At 33.1% G+C, this 14,306-nt stretch overlaps 8 protein-coding genes across 8 annotated transcripts; 4 read left to right on the top strand and 4 right to left on the bottom strand.

Annotated features, from left to right (window-relative positions):
* Positions 1–20: 20 nt before the first annotated feature.
* Positions 21–1,815, bottom strand: BX663DRAFT_555194 (carbon-nitrogen hydrolase; the record flags this gene model as incomplete). The annotated part of the gene is made up of 6 exons (XM_051531598.1): positions 21–157; positions 219–378; positions 487–705; positions 766–1,355; positions 1,437–1,651; positions 1,745–1,815. The coding sequence occupies 6 exons, from the start codon at positions 1,813–1,815 to the stop codon at positions 21–23; spliced, it is 1,392 nt and encodes a 463-aa protein (XP_051379073.1).
* Positions 1,816–2,453: 638 nt separating this feature from the next.
* On the top strand, positions 2,454–4,589 carry BX663DRAFT_564141 (mitochondrial inner membrane protein Mitofilin). Its single transcript, XM_051532036.1, has 6 exons — positions 2,454–2,530; positions 2,588–2,710; positions 2,788–3,709; positions 3,778–4,254; positions 4,338–4,393; positions 4,472–4,589. The coding sequence occupies exons 2-6, from the start codon at positions 2,618–2,620 to the stop codon at positions 4,514–4,516; spliced, it is 1,593 nt and encodes a 530-aa protein (XP_051379072.1). The 5' UTR covers positions 2,454–2,530; positions 2,588–2,617; the 3' UTR covers positions 4,517–4,589.
* A 74-nt stretch (positions 4,590–4,663) lies between these two features.
* BX663DRAFT_522240 (uncharacterized protein) lies at positions 4,664–6,542 on the top strand. Its single transcript, XM_051529355.1, has 6 exons — positions 4,664–4,854; positions 4,898–5,210; positions 5,305–5,363; positions 5,405–5,564; positions 5,684–5,996; positions 6,058–6,542. Exons 1-6 carry the CDS (start codon positions 4,795–4,797, stop codon positions 6,428–6,430), a joined length of 1,278 nt encoding a protein of 425 aa, XP_051379071.1. The 5' UTR covers positions 4,664–4,794; the 3' UTR covers positions 6,431–6,542.
* A 33-nt stretch (positions 6,543–6,575) lies between these two features.
* Positions 6,576–7,721, top strand: BX663DRAFT_522239 (uncharacterized protein). The gene is made up of 3 exons (XM_051529354.1): positions 6,576–6,879; positions 6,927–7,244; positions 7,271–7,721. The coding sequence occupies exons 1-3, from the start codon at positions 6,703–6,705 to the stop codon at positions 7,352–7,354; spliced, it is 579 nt and encodes a 192-aa protein (XP_051379070.1). The 5' UTR covers positions 6,576–6,702; the 3' UTR covers positions 7,355–7,721.
* BX663DRAFT_522238 (uncharacterized protein) lies at positions 7,566–11,623 on the top strand. The gene is given in 12 exon segments (XM_051529353.1): positions 7,566–8,650; positions 8,721–8,921; positions 9,032–9,139; positions 9,186–9,321; positions 9,341–9,371; positions 9,454–9,537; positions 9,598–9,667; positions 9,740–9,901; positions 10,041–10,084; positions 10,114–10,675; positions 10,784–10,955; positions 11,053–11,623. The coding sequence occupies 12 exon segments, from the start codon at positions 7,673–7,675 to the stop codon at positions 11,577–11,579; spliced, it is 3,075 nt and encodes a 1,024-aa protein (XP_051379069.1). The 5' UTR covers positions 7,566–7,672; the 3' UTR covers positions 11,580–11,623.
* A 517-nt stretch (positions 11,624–12,140) lies between these two features.
* BX663DRAFT_532974 (uncharacterized protein) lies at positions 12,141–13,484 on the bottom strand (the record flags this gene model as incomplete). Its single annotated transcript, XM_051530493.1, has 3 exons — positions 12,141–12,847; positions 13,002–13,059; positions 13,398–13,484. 3 exons carry the CDS (start codon positions 13,482–13,484, stop codon positions 12,141–12,143), a joined length of 852 nt encoding a protein of 283 aa, XP_051379068.1.
* A 91-nt stretch (positions 13,485–13,575) lies between these two features.
* On the bottom strand, positions 13,576–13,839 carry BX663DRAFT_441828 (uncharacterized protein; the record flags this gene model as incomplete). Its single annotated transcript, XM_051523481.1, has 1 exon — positions 13,576–13,839. A coding segment is annotated over one exon (264 nt), but the record flags the coding sequence as incomplete, so codon positions are not given.
* Positions 13,840–13,878: 39 nt separating this feature from the next.
* BX663DRAFT_441829 (uncharacterized protein) lies at positions 13,879–14,076 on the bottom strand (the record flags this gene model as incomplete). The annotated part of the gene is made up of 1 exon (XM_051523482.1): positions 13,879–14,076. One exon carries the CDS (start codon positions 14,074–14,076, stop codon positions 13,879–13,881), a length of 198 nt encoding a protein of 65 aa, XP_051379066.1.
* Positions 14,077–14,306: the final 230 nt, after the last annotated feature.

Below are 14,306 nucleotides of genomic sequence, written 5' to 3'. Positions count from 1 at the left end.
CTTTTCAATATTAATAGAGGCTACTTTTGATTAAAGATACCGTTTAAGGTGGGTTCATAAATACCAGATACGCCTTGACTAACGCATCTAAATAATGTAAACCCATTTTCAACTGCACGAATGATATTAGTTTGTTCATGATAAGTTCCTGTAGGTCCTATTAATATATAATAGCATAAGAAAAGCGATTGCATACTATGTATGTATATATTTTATACCCCATGTCCAGCTTGGTTGAAGCATAATATCTATATTATGTGTACTAGCTTGACTAATAAAGCTTGGAAAGTTAAAATCAAAACAAATAGCGCCTCCAATTCTACCAAATTCTTCAGTATCAATATATTGAAGTACATTTGGACCAGCGGGTTGAGTTTCCTACATTATAAAAAAAATATATATATATATAAAAGGGAATGAATAAGGCTTGTATTATTTATACATAGTACAGTATATATTAGTATATATGTATACACATGTATTTACAATTCCAGGTACAGGATGCGCTTTATTGAAATCAAAGCCAATTTCACCTTGTTTTGTAATGAAAACCAACTTGTTTTGATTTACTGTACCATAGCTAATACCCAAGTAGATTTGATAAGTTCGTGCTAAATCTTTTGCCTTTCCAATAAGTATTTTCTCTTCTTCTAAATCATTGACGAATGCTGTTAATTCAGACCATAAAACAAGTTTTGCACCAGACTACATATACATATATTATATGAAAAACAACACATATTATATTATGATTTACGACATTACCTCTGCCAGCTCTCTTGTCATATTTAGCCATATATCTTGCTGTGTTTGTAATTGAGGAGAATCAGAACCACCGGGACCTACGACACAACCCACTTGTTCTGTCTTTGGAACATAATCAGGATAATTCACTTGATAAAATGAATTAGAATGAATATTAACACGAGCACCACCATAGACTAGGATAAGAGCCATCAGGATACTAGATAAAACAGCCAAACGACGCCGTCCTGATGAAGGAATAGTCTCTTCTTCTTCTTCTTCCTCTTGGTCTTCATTCTTTTCTTCTTTTGTTGGAAATATGAATTCAACCAAGATTGTTCCAAATAAAACCATTAAAAAATCTAAAAGAGATCGACCTCCAATGGAAGCAATTTGACCAAACTCGGGCCAGATGACTAAACTAGTAGATAATGAAATAAAATCGCCCAAGGGCCCATAACGTGTCATGAGACACCAAATAGAGGTCCATAAACAAGGAAAGAATACAATACGTATAAGGTGTGCTCTTTTATGTCCTTGATATCTTTGAATAGTAAATTTTTCAGCAAACAGGGCAACTACCAAGAGTAAATGAATAGCAAAGGAGCACACTATGAAATATATATATAGATAGATGGTTTATTATTATTACTAATAACACCTATATATCCTGCTTTATAAAAAGTACATACAAATAACTACCCAAAATAAAGGGAATCGGGGCCCCTTATCATTAATTGAAACAGTATTAAAGTTGCCTAAATAACCAAGACTAAATCCAATACTACTGACAAGGTAAGTAAAAAAAATGGTTTGATAGTCTTGTTGATTACGATTGTAAGATAAGATGGTTGGAATATATAACCAAGTAAATAAAGGAATAGTTTGATAACCAAATCCAAATGTACTTTTTTTTTTATATATTATAAAGAAGAGAGAGAGAGTGAGAGAGATTATTAATATTATTTATATATTTAACTTCAAGTAATAATAACTATACGTGGTGATGAATAAAGGTAGAAGAAGCCAATGCTTAGTTAATATTGATTGAATACGCTCCTTTATGTCCATGTGAATTTACTTGAAACGAAAATAAAAAGGAAATATGTATACAATCTTTTTTTTTTTTTTTTTTAAGAAATAATTTGTTGTATTCCCTTAGAAAAATGATCACAATTAGTTGAGATACATTTCTTGAGCTAAATGCTCCTATTACTAGATTTTCATCAAAATTGAAACCCCTTTAAATCGAATGAAACATCGAGCCTTGAATAGTAATATAGTAGTTTGTTAAAGTCGTCTAAAGCCTGCTAAACTCTTACAATAGTTTCCACTAGCATGTTTTATTCTAACAACCTTCAGCAATATATTGAATTGCATAATTGCATACTTGGGTTAAGATATGTTTAATACAATTGAAAATCTCTTTTACAGACTGATTATCATCACTTGTTTTATAATGAGTATTCAACCTTCTTGATATTATTCATCTTGAAGCAGGAATGATACTCATTTGAATAGCTTGACGTCATACCCCCACAAAGTAGCGGTTATTCAAATAGCCCACCCCTCCTACTTTAAAACCAAAAATTATTGTCTACAAAAAAAAAAATATAGAAATATACATATTTGATTATCTTTAATTATAATAAGCACCCAACTCAATCGCTTTCAGATCAAATCCTCTAATTTATTTATTTTTCCCTTGGAAAAAAAAAAAAAAAAAAGTAAATAGCCCCTCTGTTTTTTTTTGATTTTATTATATAATTAGTAGTATTGAAAAGTGGTAAATGAAGATAATGAAGATCTTATTCTATAAAGCTATTAACTAATAAATAAATAGTAACTTATTTATTTATTATAAAATTACGACATGTTGAGAGCATCCAAGTTATATAATAATGGAGCTGTTCGTTCGGGGTTAAAAATCAGTCATAATCAACGTCTTGGAGTTAAGGTATTTAAGGTGAAAAAAAAAAAAAAGCATACCATTTCCTCCATGATCGTTATTATTAATTTTTTTTTATTTTTTCCTGTCATTAGCATTGTGAAAGCACATTGGCAGAGGAACCAAAAAAGCCTTCTAGATCTCTATTTACAAAGTTTCTCGGTTTAACATTTGTTTTAGGAGCCTCTTATGGAGGAGCAGCGTATTATGCTTTACATGAACCAGCTTTCCATAAACATTTCAGACATTATGTACCTGGCGGAGAACAGACATTACGATTCCTGGAAGATCTTCAAAACAACAACGATACTTTTCTTCAAAAAGCAACCAACTTAAAGGAACAAGCCAAATCATACAGTACAAAGATTCAGCAATCATCTCAGGATGCAATGGATTACGCAGCTGAAGCTTACCAAACCCTAACAGGTCCTAAATTACCTGATAACAACAAAATTCAGACATTTACAAAAAAAGAACAAGATGTATCAATCTCGGTTCCTGTCACTCCTAAGCCAACTACAAATAGTACACTTCAACTATCAACAGATAAAGCGGCTCAACCTGCTATTGTGAATGTAGCTATCGAGAAGCCTGAACCTATTATTGTCAAACAAGTTGCATCAGATAATCCATATGTTCGTGAACTTTCTCAACTTGTGACCGAACTTGCTACTATTTTGAATGAGACAGGCCTTTCTGGATTAGGTCGCACTATTATTCGAGATGCTGAAGAGGCACTCGAGAAATTGAATGATCGAATTCAAACTCTCAATAACGACCAAACTGCAATCCTTCAATCTCTTCAATCTCTTCGTTCTCAAGGCGATAAGCTCGAAGGGTCACTTGAGCGATTTCATATACAAGCCAAACAAGACCTTGAACTGACTCAGATAGAATCAGCTGCCAAGATTGTAGCCCGTGAAGCTCAATTGAAGAACGCATTTGAACAGACACGTGCAGAAATGGAAACTTCTTTTGCTCAACAGTTGGCGGCTGATTTAGAGCCCAACAGAAGCAGTTAGAGCGCAATCGACAAGAGGCTCTTAAGCAACAAAGTGAGGAATTACAACGCCGATTTGTTAAAGAGGTCAAGTTATTGGTTGAGCAAGAAAGAGCAGGTCGACTGGCTAAGCTGGACGTGATTGATAAACGATTCAAGGCACTAGAAAAATATGCTCTTCAAAATGCTCAACAATTGGATGCATCACGTCAACGCCACGTCATTCATGTCGCCTTAGATGCTCTTTGGAATATACTGGAGCAATCACCTCATCAGCAATCTTTTAATGATGAATTACAAGCTTTAAACCATAATACAAAGGAAGATGCTCTTATTCAGACCGTTTTAAGTGTTGTTCCTGATTCTATCGCCAAGGAAGGTGTTAACACCATAAGTGAACTCTTTCATCGTTTTGAAATTGTTTCTAATGAAATTCGTCGAGTAGCGCTTGTGCCTGAAGATGGCGGATTTGGATCACATATTATCAGTTGGGTCATGTCCTTTTTGATGTTTAAGAAGGAAGGCTTGGTAGAAGGGGATGATATAGAATCGATTTTGGCACGTACAAATTATTATTTGAAGAGGGATAATTTGGATTATGCTACGCGAGAAATGAATCAATTGACTGGCTGGCCAAAAGATTAGCCCAAGACTGGATTCAATCAGCTAGACGTCATTTGGAAGTGAAACAAGCATTAGAGGTAAAAAAAATAAAATAAAAATTATAGTAAAAGGCATTATGTTTTTATGCTCATGGGTTTTTGATTTTTTTTTTTTAGGTTGCGGAAACAGAGGCTGTTTTATTAAGCCTTTTAGAAGCTTGAAGACTTTATGATAAAAATCCCATCCCCCCTCCATATACAGACTTTGTTCATAAATAAAAAAAAAAGGAGATTAACAAAAAGAAAGTTATATTATGTAATCGTGATGCCTTTTTTTTCCCGCATTTTTCACTATTTTATTGGACGGTTGTTGAAGTATGATATAAGATTTATATAAGTTACTAAACATAAAGCAAAAGAAAAAGAAAAAAAAACTAAATCTATCAGTTTATTTTATTTTATTTTTCTTTTCTATATTCTAATTCTTCTCTGAATATACAATGGTTAATTCATCTATACAGAAAATCAAACAAGGCATTGATGAGCGTATGAAAGGTGGTGTTACGATCATCTATTAGGGGCCTCAGGTGATTTAGCGAAAAGAAGACATTTCCAGCTCTTTATGCTCTCTTCAATACCCACTTTATGCCTGAAAAGCTTCATATTGTCGGATATGCACGTACTAAAATGAGTCGTAAAGAATTTCATGAACGCATTAGTACCTCTTTGAAAAACGATGAGCACGAAGGTAATGAAAATATTAGTCAATTTTTGGATATCTGTCATTATGTGTCAGGTCAATATGATGAAGATGACTCCTTTAAGAACTTGGACAAGTTTGTGACGGATTTAGAGGAGAAAGCAGAGATGAAGAAGGAACAGAGAAATCGTATCTTTTATATGGCCTTGCCACCTGGTGTCTTTGTCGCAGTGCTACTGGCTTAGAAAGTTTGTATCATCAAATAAGGATGCAATAACGTCCTTGGTTGTTGAAAAACCATTTGGTAAAGATTTGGAGTCTTCAAATTCCCTTTCTACTGAAATTGGAAAACTTTATGAACCAGAACAAGTATATCGTATTGATCATTATTTGGGGAAAGAATTGGCAAGAACTTGATGTATGTTCGTTTTGCAAATCGTATCTTTAGCTCTCTTTGGAATGCTTCTCATATTGATTCTGTACAGATTACAATGAAAGAAGCCATTAGTACTGAAGGTCGTGGTGGTTATTTTGATGAATATGGCATTATTCGTGATGTTATGCAAAATCGTAAGTAATAATAATAATAATAAATAATAAATGCATACATAAAAAAAAAAGAAAAGAAGAGAAAAGAGAAAAAAACCCCTCTTCCTAAACTAATTTAACGAAATTATATATGTATATAGACTTGTTACAATTGTTTTGTATGGTTGCTATGGAACGTCCTATTGCACGAGATGCAGAAGCCATTCGTGATGAAAAAGTAAAAGTCTTACGATGTGTAAAACCTGTTAAACTTGAAGACACTTTATTAGGTCAATATGTAAGTAACGGTAAAGTGCCCGGTTATCGAGAAGACGAGTCTGTCCCCGACGATAGTCTCACAGCCACTTTTGCTACCATGGTCCTCTGGATCGATAACGAACGTTGGGATAATGTCCCTTTTATCCTTAAAGCGGGTAAAGCAATGGACAGCGGTAAAGCAGAAATTCGTATTCAGTTTAAAAATTACCTGGAAGTTTGTTTAATGATGTCCCTCGTAACGAACTTGTCTTCAGAGTCCAACCTGGGAGGCCATGTATATGAAATTTAACAACAAGGTACCTGGATTTTCCTATGATACTATGATCACTGAACTTGATTTGACATACAAGAATCGTTATAAAAACTTGAATATACCTGAAGCTTATGAAAATATGATATTAGACGTTATGCGTGGAGATCATTCAACATTTGTACGTGACGACGAACTTAAAGCAGCATGGCGAATCTTTACACCTCTTTTACATCAAATTGAAGAGCAAAAGATAAAGCCTGAACCCTATCCATACGGAACACGTGGACCTAAAAAATTGGATGAATTTGTAAAAAGATATGGTGTTGAACGATTGGAACATGAAAACTATCAGTGGCCCTTACATCAACTTGATTAAATAGCAAAAGATTTGAAGTTCAACTCCAGAAAATAAAATAAAATAAAATAATAACCTTTTTTTTTTCTCCATTCCATTTCTTTTTTAAAAAATGTACATTAACATTGTTAATGTTAATTCATCAACTCAACTAAACAACTAAATAATTCATTATAAATTTGACTTTTTATTTTTATTTTTTTTTTTTCTTTTTAAATTTACATTTGCCATATAAATAAATATATATTTTTTCAATATATATCATATACATATATACATATTATAATCTGCTAATGGCAAACGATTGGATTACAATCTTTGACAATACACAAGAAGCAAGAGTAGTTTATGTCTCAGAAAGCATCACGGATTACACTGGTTGGGAGCCTGAAGATGTAATCGGCAGAGAAGCCTATGAACTCTTTCACCCTGGTGACCACAATAGTCTTCGTAAGGTTCATTTAGTTAATGTCTACAATGAAAAATGTCTTCCATGGTTTGCTATCGTTTTTTAAAGAAGGACGGTTCCTATATTAAGATCGAAACTATCGTTCACTACTGTCATGACGTCATTATTGGTTGTAATTTTCTGTACGATAGTGATAGTTTGGATCACAAAGCACGAGTAAACTCAGTAGATGAAATCTTTATTTGTCATCCTGATGGTTCACTTCAATTGGCGGGGGCCTGGAACAACCGTCAAGAGGATATTTCGTTATCCCTAGAAAAGGTTTGGAATAGAAAGAATCATCAAATTATTTTGAATCAGGAACGCCGGTTTTGTCTGATCTTGAATAGATTTGCGGAGGCTCTTAATATTGTTTTATGCTTCCAAGTTAGCAACTGAATTAGTGTCATTAGACCGTCAATAAGACCATTGGAACACCCCTTTTAAATTTTGTACAGGAGAATGATTTACCATCACTTTTGACTCAAACTAATTAGTACGTGAATATGATATGGTGGTTAGGCTTAGGTTTGATTGGATCATTGATAAAGAAAAGGGACTCTCGGAACCTGTAGAAGCAATTGTAAGTAGTACATCTGATGGCTTAGTGATGGTTCTTCGATTAGCACCGAGATTCTTTATGGGATAAGAATGTGATAACCCTTTATTTTTAATATCTTTATTGCATAATTGTACATATATTGTATGTTTATAGAGAAATTGTATTTATATAATCATACATAATAAATCCCCTTTTTTTCTTTTCTTTTCTTTTCTCATTCTTGTATTTAAAACGAATAAACAGATTATCAATAATGACAGATGAGGAACAAATAGAGATAGATGGAAAATCCTCAGTTGAACATCAAATAGAGCTTTATATACATGATCTCTTCAATATCTCTAAAATGACACTTGTCGAAATTCTAGAGAACCTCGACTACCTTATGCAGACACGTATCAAACGACATCACCATCATCTCAACCCAGACCTAATGGAACGTCTCATGAAGGCTCTCCTTATCAATGCAGGACATACCACCATTCACTCTGGCTTTATCCGAAAGGGGACTACATTGGGCGCCGATTTAGCCTTCTTTTTGATAGGTGACTTTATGGAACACGTAGTTGAATTTCGTGAAGCCATTCATCGTGTTTCAGCTCACGAACTACGCAATTGTTTAAAGATACATTATCGTTGTCAAAGTTATTCAACAGATATACAAAAGAGGGCTGCCGTGGTCATGATTCGTCTCTTCCAGATCCTCTTCCCGCATTTGTATGGTGGTCATGATGATTGGCGTGATTTGGTAAGGCGAGGTGAACAAGAGGCTATGAGGGAGTTACTTGAAGATGGTGGTAGTCATTCACAACAGCAGTTAGGTATGCCTAGATCATATCATTCAATTCCATCTTTAGTCTCCTCCTCTTTATTACCACCACAGGCTCTTTACTTTGACCGTTCTATTGATAAACTCATTAAAATGTATCCACAAAGCGTAAATTGCGTTGGTTTAGCAAGTGACAAAATTTCCTTTTTGCATACATATTATGGTTATAATATGTTACCATCACCTATTCAACAAAATATGTTGAAGATGTTATTTTATCAATTGACTGATTTTATGATCTTGATTTTAATTATGGCTGCTGTTATTGAAGCTGCTCAGAAGGACTTTCATAGTATGTCTGTCCTTCTCGCCGTTATTGTTTTGAATACCTTGATTGGGTTTAGTCAAGAATGGAAAGCAAGTAAGACGCTGAATACCCTAATGGATTTGTCTGTTCCAAAAGTAAGTATTACATATATTATTTATTTATTTTATTTTATTTTATTTTTAACACTATGAAAACATAATAAAGGCTTGTGTTATTCGTGATGGAAAACAAAAGACAATCTCTTCAGATGATCTGGTTCCAGGAGATATTGTTATAATAGAAGAAGGAGATGTTGTACCTGCAGATCTTCGTTTAATCAATGTTTCACAGCTTCATGTCGTTGAAAGTGTCTTGACAGGCGAAAGCTTACCTGTTGAAAAAGATGTAAATCCCATTAAAATCAAGGTAAGTCTTTTATTATATATATATATATACCTACGAATAGTATTAATAAATATTGTATTTTTACAAAATAAAATAAAATAAAATAAAATAAAATAAAATAAAAAAAAAAGACAAGATGCATCTCTATTAATGAATGTAAAGGAAATGTATTCATGTCAACTACAGTAACTCGTGGACGTGCAGTCGGTATTGTCGTACGTATTGGCGAAAATACAGAGGTAAAAATTATTTAATTTTTTTTTTAAGTTGTTAATATTGGCTTAGATTGGTAAAATTAGTACAGCTATTCAACAAGGTTTCAAACATAAAATGAAAACGCCAATTCAAAAGAAATTGGATAAGCTAGGAAAATATTTAGTTTTCCTGGCAATTGTTTTATGTATATTAGTTGTTATTATTGGTTTAGTATGGAAAAAAAGATGTTAATCAAATGCTAAATGTTGGGTTAAGGTACAAACGACTACATATATACATATATAACTATTATACTCACAATGAATTATACTTGTGGAAACCTTTTTGTAATGTATAGTTTGGCTGTGTCTGTTATCCCTGAAGGCCTAGTAGCAGTAACTACCGTCACAATGGCTATTGGTGTACGTAGAATGGCTGAAAAGTAAGAGTTTATTATTACATAAAAAGAAAAAAAAAACTAAACTTGACCATATTATTATAGTAATTGTATTGTTCGAAAATTATCTGCAGTAGAAGCATTAGGAAGTATAACAGTTATTTGTTCTGATAAGGTATATACGTATATATATATATGTATATTCATGTATAAATAAAACTATTCTGTTTTAATTTATTTATGCTAGACTGGTACATTGACTGAAGGGAAAACGGGGACATACAAGTTATGGACAGGTGATGGATTACACTACCAGTTTACGAACCCTACATCATTTAATGAAGGACATATTTTACTCTCTTCTTGCTACCGAGAAGAAGATGATTCTATTAAATCACAGGCAACTTGTGTGAAAGCTTTAATAAAGAAAACTCCCAAACGAATAATCTTCTAAAAGATGATGATGAGGAGGAGTCAGAATCAATTTAAGATATAATACAACAATGCTTGATACACAAAATATAGAAAATTTGACTTTCAATTTTAAGAAAGCTATCATGATAATTGCTCTCTGTAATAATGCTTCACTCATGTTTGATAAGGAAAATCAGGTATGGAAAGCTATGGAGATCCTACCGAAATTGCCCTTGTCGCATGCTCACAAAAGGTAGGGATAGGGAAGGATTATTGGGACCAGCAAGGATACAGTCGTATTCATGAATATGCATTTGATTCAGAACGTAAACTTATGAGTGTTGTTTATTTAAACAAAAATGAAATGATTTTGCTTTGCAAAGGTGCACCTGAAGAACTAGTGAGAAAATGCTCACACTATATTGGACCTCAAGAAGAGTTATTGATTTTAAATGATGTATCCTCCATGAATACAAGGATTGCTAAGGAAAGTTCAAGAATGGCGGGTCAGGGACTACGTGTATTGGGCCTTGGGTATAAGAAATTAACCATAAATCCAGATGGTAGTCATCCTGAATACTCTGAGACAGGCTTAACATTTGTAGGTTTAATTGGTACCATTGATCCACCAAAGAAGGGTGTTCAAGAGACAATCCAACGATTCCAGGAGGCAGGAATAAGAGTTATGATGATTACAGGTGATCATATTAAAACTGCCATAGCTATTGCAACTCAACTGGGTATTTTTCATCCTGATCAATCAAATAAGGTTGTTTATTTTTTATTTTTTTTATTAAGAATATATTAACTTTCTACTCCCCCCCTCCTCCCTTCACATATATCCTTTCTTTATATTGACTGCTATTATTGTTTAAAGAACATTGCAATTCTAGGTCAGGAACTCGATTTTCTTTCAGACGATGCTATTTTAGAGCTTGATCCATTTCCTTGTGTATTTGCACGAGTAAGTCCTGACAATAAATTAAAAATAGTAAAGGCCTTACAGCAACGTGGAGAACTAGTAGCTATGACAGGTGATGGTGTGAATGGTATAAATATATATACATATGTATATACATATATATATTCATATGGAACCCATAAAATGTATATGTAATTTCTCTCTCTCTCTTTGTATGAGTGTAGATGCACCAGCAATCAAATGCGCAGATGTAGGTATTGCTATGGGTAAAGTGGGTACAGATATCACTAAACAGGCAGCTGATATTGTTTTACTCGATGATGATTTTACTACTATTGTGAGTGCAGTAGAGGAAGGACGTCATGCATTCGATAATATACTTAAATTTATTATTTATCTTTTGAGCTGTAATGGAGCAGAAATATTTCTGATGTTAATATGTGCTATTGTTAACTTGGAGATGCCTTTAACAGTTATGATGATCTTGTATGCCAATATTATAGCAGATATTCCACCTGCCATGGCATTAGGTGTAGAGCCAAAGGAAGTTGGATTGATGAAAAGACAACCAAGAGATCCAAATCAACCTATCTTAACTAAAATCACTTGGGTCATGATAATTACACAGTCTATCTTAATAGCTATTTTAACTCTTGCTATTTATATTATTAACTTGAAATATTTAAACTATCCAATTGAAGAAGCTCAATCTACAGTAATAATTTATAAAATTGTTTCACAAAAATATTAAAACAATTATAAATGTATATAATAGGCATTTGCAGCAATAACCACATTTCACTATTGCATTCTCATTTTTATAACAGATCTATTTTACAATCCATTTTTATTAAGAATATATTTAGAATATATGGATGACTATAGCAGTTCTTGTTTCTTTTTGCTTTCATGCTGTTGGGCATTTATACTCCAGGTACAAACAAACAAACAAACAAAAAAGTTTTAATAATATAATACATGTATATATTTGAGTAACAATACTTTTTTATAGGCATTTTCTTCCTGGCTTAAATTATCATTTGTGAATGGCACATCATGGCTAATGATATTCATATGTTGTATTTTACAAATATGTATGTTGAACTACAAAAATTATTATTCGAAAATATCACGGAAAAGTTTAAAAAAATAAAATAAAAGCGTGTGTGTGTGTGTATATATATATATGTATATGCGTTATATATTATTTTACTGTTTAGTTAAACAGACTTTGATGATATTGCTGCTGCTGCTTCTGCTACTGATGATGATGATATTATTGCCATATCACTCATCCAGTGGTTCATTCTAGTTATATCCATTGATTTGCAGCTAGAGGTTTATTGATTAGTTGTGCTCGATCAGCTGGGGAAATACATCCACCATTTCGTTTAAGTGATTTTCCTAATCGATGGACACGTAGATGCCGTCTCATATTACTTTGTACACTAAACTTACGATTACAACCTTCCTCAATACATTCAAAAGGTCTTTCGCCTGTATGTGAATAGATATGAATACGTAATGAAGATGGTCGCGAAAATCCTTTAGTACAATAGGAGCAAATGTATTTATTATGCTGCTTTGGTGTTATTAATTTCGCTTTATATGTTGAAGTAGAGTGATTTAATTTGCTTTTGCTATCAGATACCTGATGCATTAATTTATGAGATTCATCAAAAGAAAAAGAAGAGGATGAAGATGATGAAGAAGAATGAGATAAAGAGAGAGAAGGTGGGTTCTGTTGTATTTGATGAAAATTTATAGTACTTGTCGAGTAGGCGCGTCTATGGTTTGTATGAGAAGTATTATTATTAATACTAACAGGATAAGGATGAGTATAATCTGAATACGAACGACTATGATAAAAGTTATTCCTAGTTGTTGAGGTTTTATTACTTGTTAAATCATCTATTTTTGGTTCAAGTGGCTTTGGTAAAAAGTGGTTTAATGATATACTATATTCCGAAGCGTGACGACGATGATTATTCATAGTTAAGGAAGACTGTCCCTTATTTTCTTTTTCTTTTTCTTTTTCTTTTTCTTTTTCTTTTTCTTTTTCTTTTTCTTTTTCTTTTTCTTTTTCTTTTTCTTTTTCTTTTCTTTTTTTTTTTTTTTCAATAAAAGAAAATGTTAAATAAGCATAATATGTATTTATAAGATATAGTATTACCATTGCTGATAGTAATACCTTCAAGCATAGATTGAATTGAAGGTAATTTTGGTAGTTGCTGTTATATTCATAAATGGAGAATATGTTGAAAAAAAAAAATAATAATAGAAAAAAAAAAAAAAAAAAAAAAAAAAAGAAAGAAATGCTGACTCCTATAAATAAATAAATGAAAAGACGATCAAATACATGATACAGTGCTCGTGGTACCAATTTGCGCGATTTTAAAACTTTTATTTTTTAAAGTTGAGTTTTATTGAATAAAAATCCAAATGAGCACAAGCATTTTATATACTAAAATTGCCCGAACCAGTTCAAAAATGCATATAGGGAAAAAAAACCTTCATGGGCTGAAGGAAAAAGGATAAAAAATAGGAAGAAGGGGAGGGAAGTCTATACATGCTGACTAAGCCAGAGAAGAAAAGGGGAGTCTAAAGACAGAGTAGGCAGGACTAAAGCATTGTAGGGAGCACCATACTGCATCATGTTAACTTTATTAGAGGAATTTTTGGATGACAATCCAATGTATTTGCCAGTAGGCCTGTGTATGAAGTGGCTTGGGTAGTCTAGAGGGAAGTCAAGTGAGAAGACACGAGATGGTGTCATCCATGTCTTGCAATATATATAATTGAGGATGGATGCGTAGGCAATGGATGCTGTGTTTCTTTGTTAGATTGTGTAATCCGCATTGACAAGATTTAGAAATACCACCAGGTAGCCAGCCCAGCCACCATCTAATGAGTCGACTATGTTCGATTGGGAGCATAGGTAACCACAGGATGAGATCCAAGGACAAAGAAGGACGGCAGATGGACACTAATTTGCTGTACCTTTGCTGGAGAGTAAGTTGAAAGTTCCTTGCAAGAAAATCATGGCAATGTCAACGAAGGGTGGAGGTGTTCAGGCTATCAAGAGGCTCAGGTAAGGCCTTAACAAGAGCTGTATTGTTAAGTTTACGCCATTGACTGGATCGTAGGGTGTTAATACAGGGTAGGAGACAGGTGAGTAGTGCATCAGTCGGGAGTGAGCATGATCGGACGATGTATTTGGCTTGCAATATGTGGCTATGCTCTTTCATAAAGGGAAGTTTCAAACCTTTTTGCGCACTTTGGAATTTCAATTTACGTAAATTTAATTGGCCAATTTGCGTTGATCTAGCAAGTCAATTCGCGTTTTTTCACATTCTCAATTCACGCAAAAACCCAAGTAGAGCTAATCGTCATGGCTGTAAGATTTGTAACTTAATTCAATAAGATAAATAATCATAATAGAATATATAATGCATCTTTATGTTAATTCTGTCTATAC

The sequence above is a fragment of the Cokeromyces recurvatus genome, assembly GCF_025118155.1.
Source record: "Cokeromyces recurvatus strain NRRL 2243 chromosome Unknown BX663scaffold_33, whole genome shotgun sequence".
NCBI classification, from domain to species: domain Eukaryota; kingdom Fungi; phylum Mucoromycota; class Mucoromycetes; order Mucorales; family Mucoraceae; genus Cokeromyces; species Cokeromyces recurvatus.
The sequence above is the reverse complement of the archived record's forward strand: the minus strand, read 5'-3'. Positions and strand labels throughout refer to the sequence as shown.

Bases quoted from the DNA above. Each gene is read 5' to 3' on its own strand.
- BX663DRAFT_522238 (XM_051529353.1), top strand. From the start codon at position 7,673: ATGACAGATGAGGAACAAATAGAGATAGATGGAAAATCCTCAGTTGAA. The intron at 8,651-8,720 runs GTAAGTATTACA...AACATAATAAAG, and splicing joins TGGATTTGTCTGTTCCAAAA to GCTTGTGTTATTCGTGATGG. The intron at 8,922-9,031 runs GTAAGTCTTTTA...TAAAAAAAAAAG, and splicing joins TAAATCCCATTAAAATCAAG to ACAAGATGCATCTCTATTAA.
- BX663DRAFT_522240 (XM_051529355.1), top strand. From the start codon at position 4,795: ATGGTTAATTCATCTATACAGAAAATCAAACAAGGCATTGATGAGCGT. The intron at 4,855-4,897 runs GTTACGATCATC...TTTAGCGAAAAG, and splicing joins ATGAGCGTATGAAAGGTGGT to AAGACATTTCCAGCTCTTTA. The intron at 5,997-6,057 runs GTTTAAAAATTA...TTGTCTTCAGAG, and splicing joins AAAGCAGAAATTCGTATTCA to TCCAACCTGGGAGGCCATGT.
- BX663DRAFT_522239 (XM_051529354.1), top strand. From the start codon at position 6,703: ATGGCAAACGATTGGATTACAATCTTTGACAATACACAAGAAGCAAGA. The intron at 6,880-6,926 runs GTCTACAATGAA...CGTTTTTTAAAG, and splicing joins GTAAGGTTCATTTAGTTAAT to AAGGACGGTTCCTATATTAA. The intron at 7,245-7,270 runs GTTAGCAACTGA...TAGTGTCATTAG, and splicing joins ATATTGTTTTATGCTTCCAA to ACCGTCAATAAGACCATTGG.
- BX663DRAFT_564141 (XM_051532036.1), top strand. From the start codon at position 2,618: ATGTTGAGAGCATCCAAGTTATATAATAATGGAGCTGTTCGTTCGGGG. The intron at 2,711-2,787 runs GTGAAAAAAAAA...TCCTGTCATTAG, and splicing joins TTGGAGTTAAGGTATTTAAG to CATTGTGAAAGCACATTGGC. The intron at 4,255-4,337 runs GTACAAATTATT...CCAAAAGATTAG, and splicing joins TATAGAATCGATTTTGGCAC to CCCAAGACTGGATTCAATCA.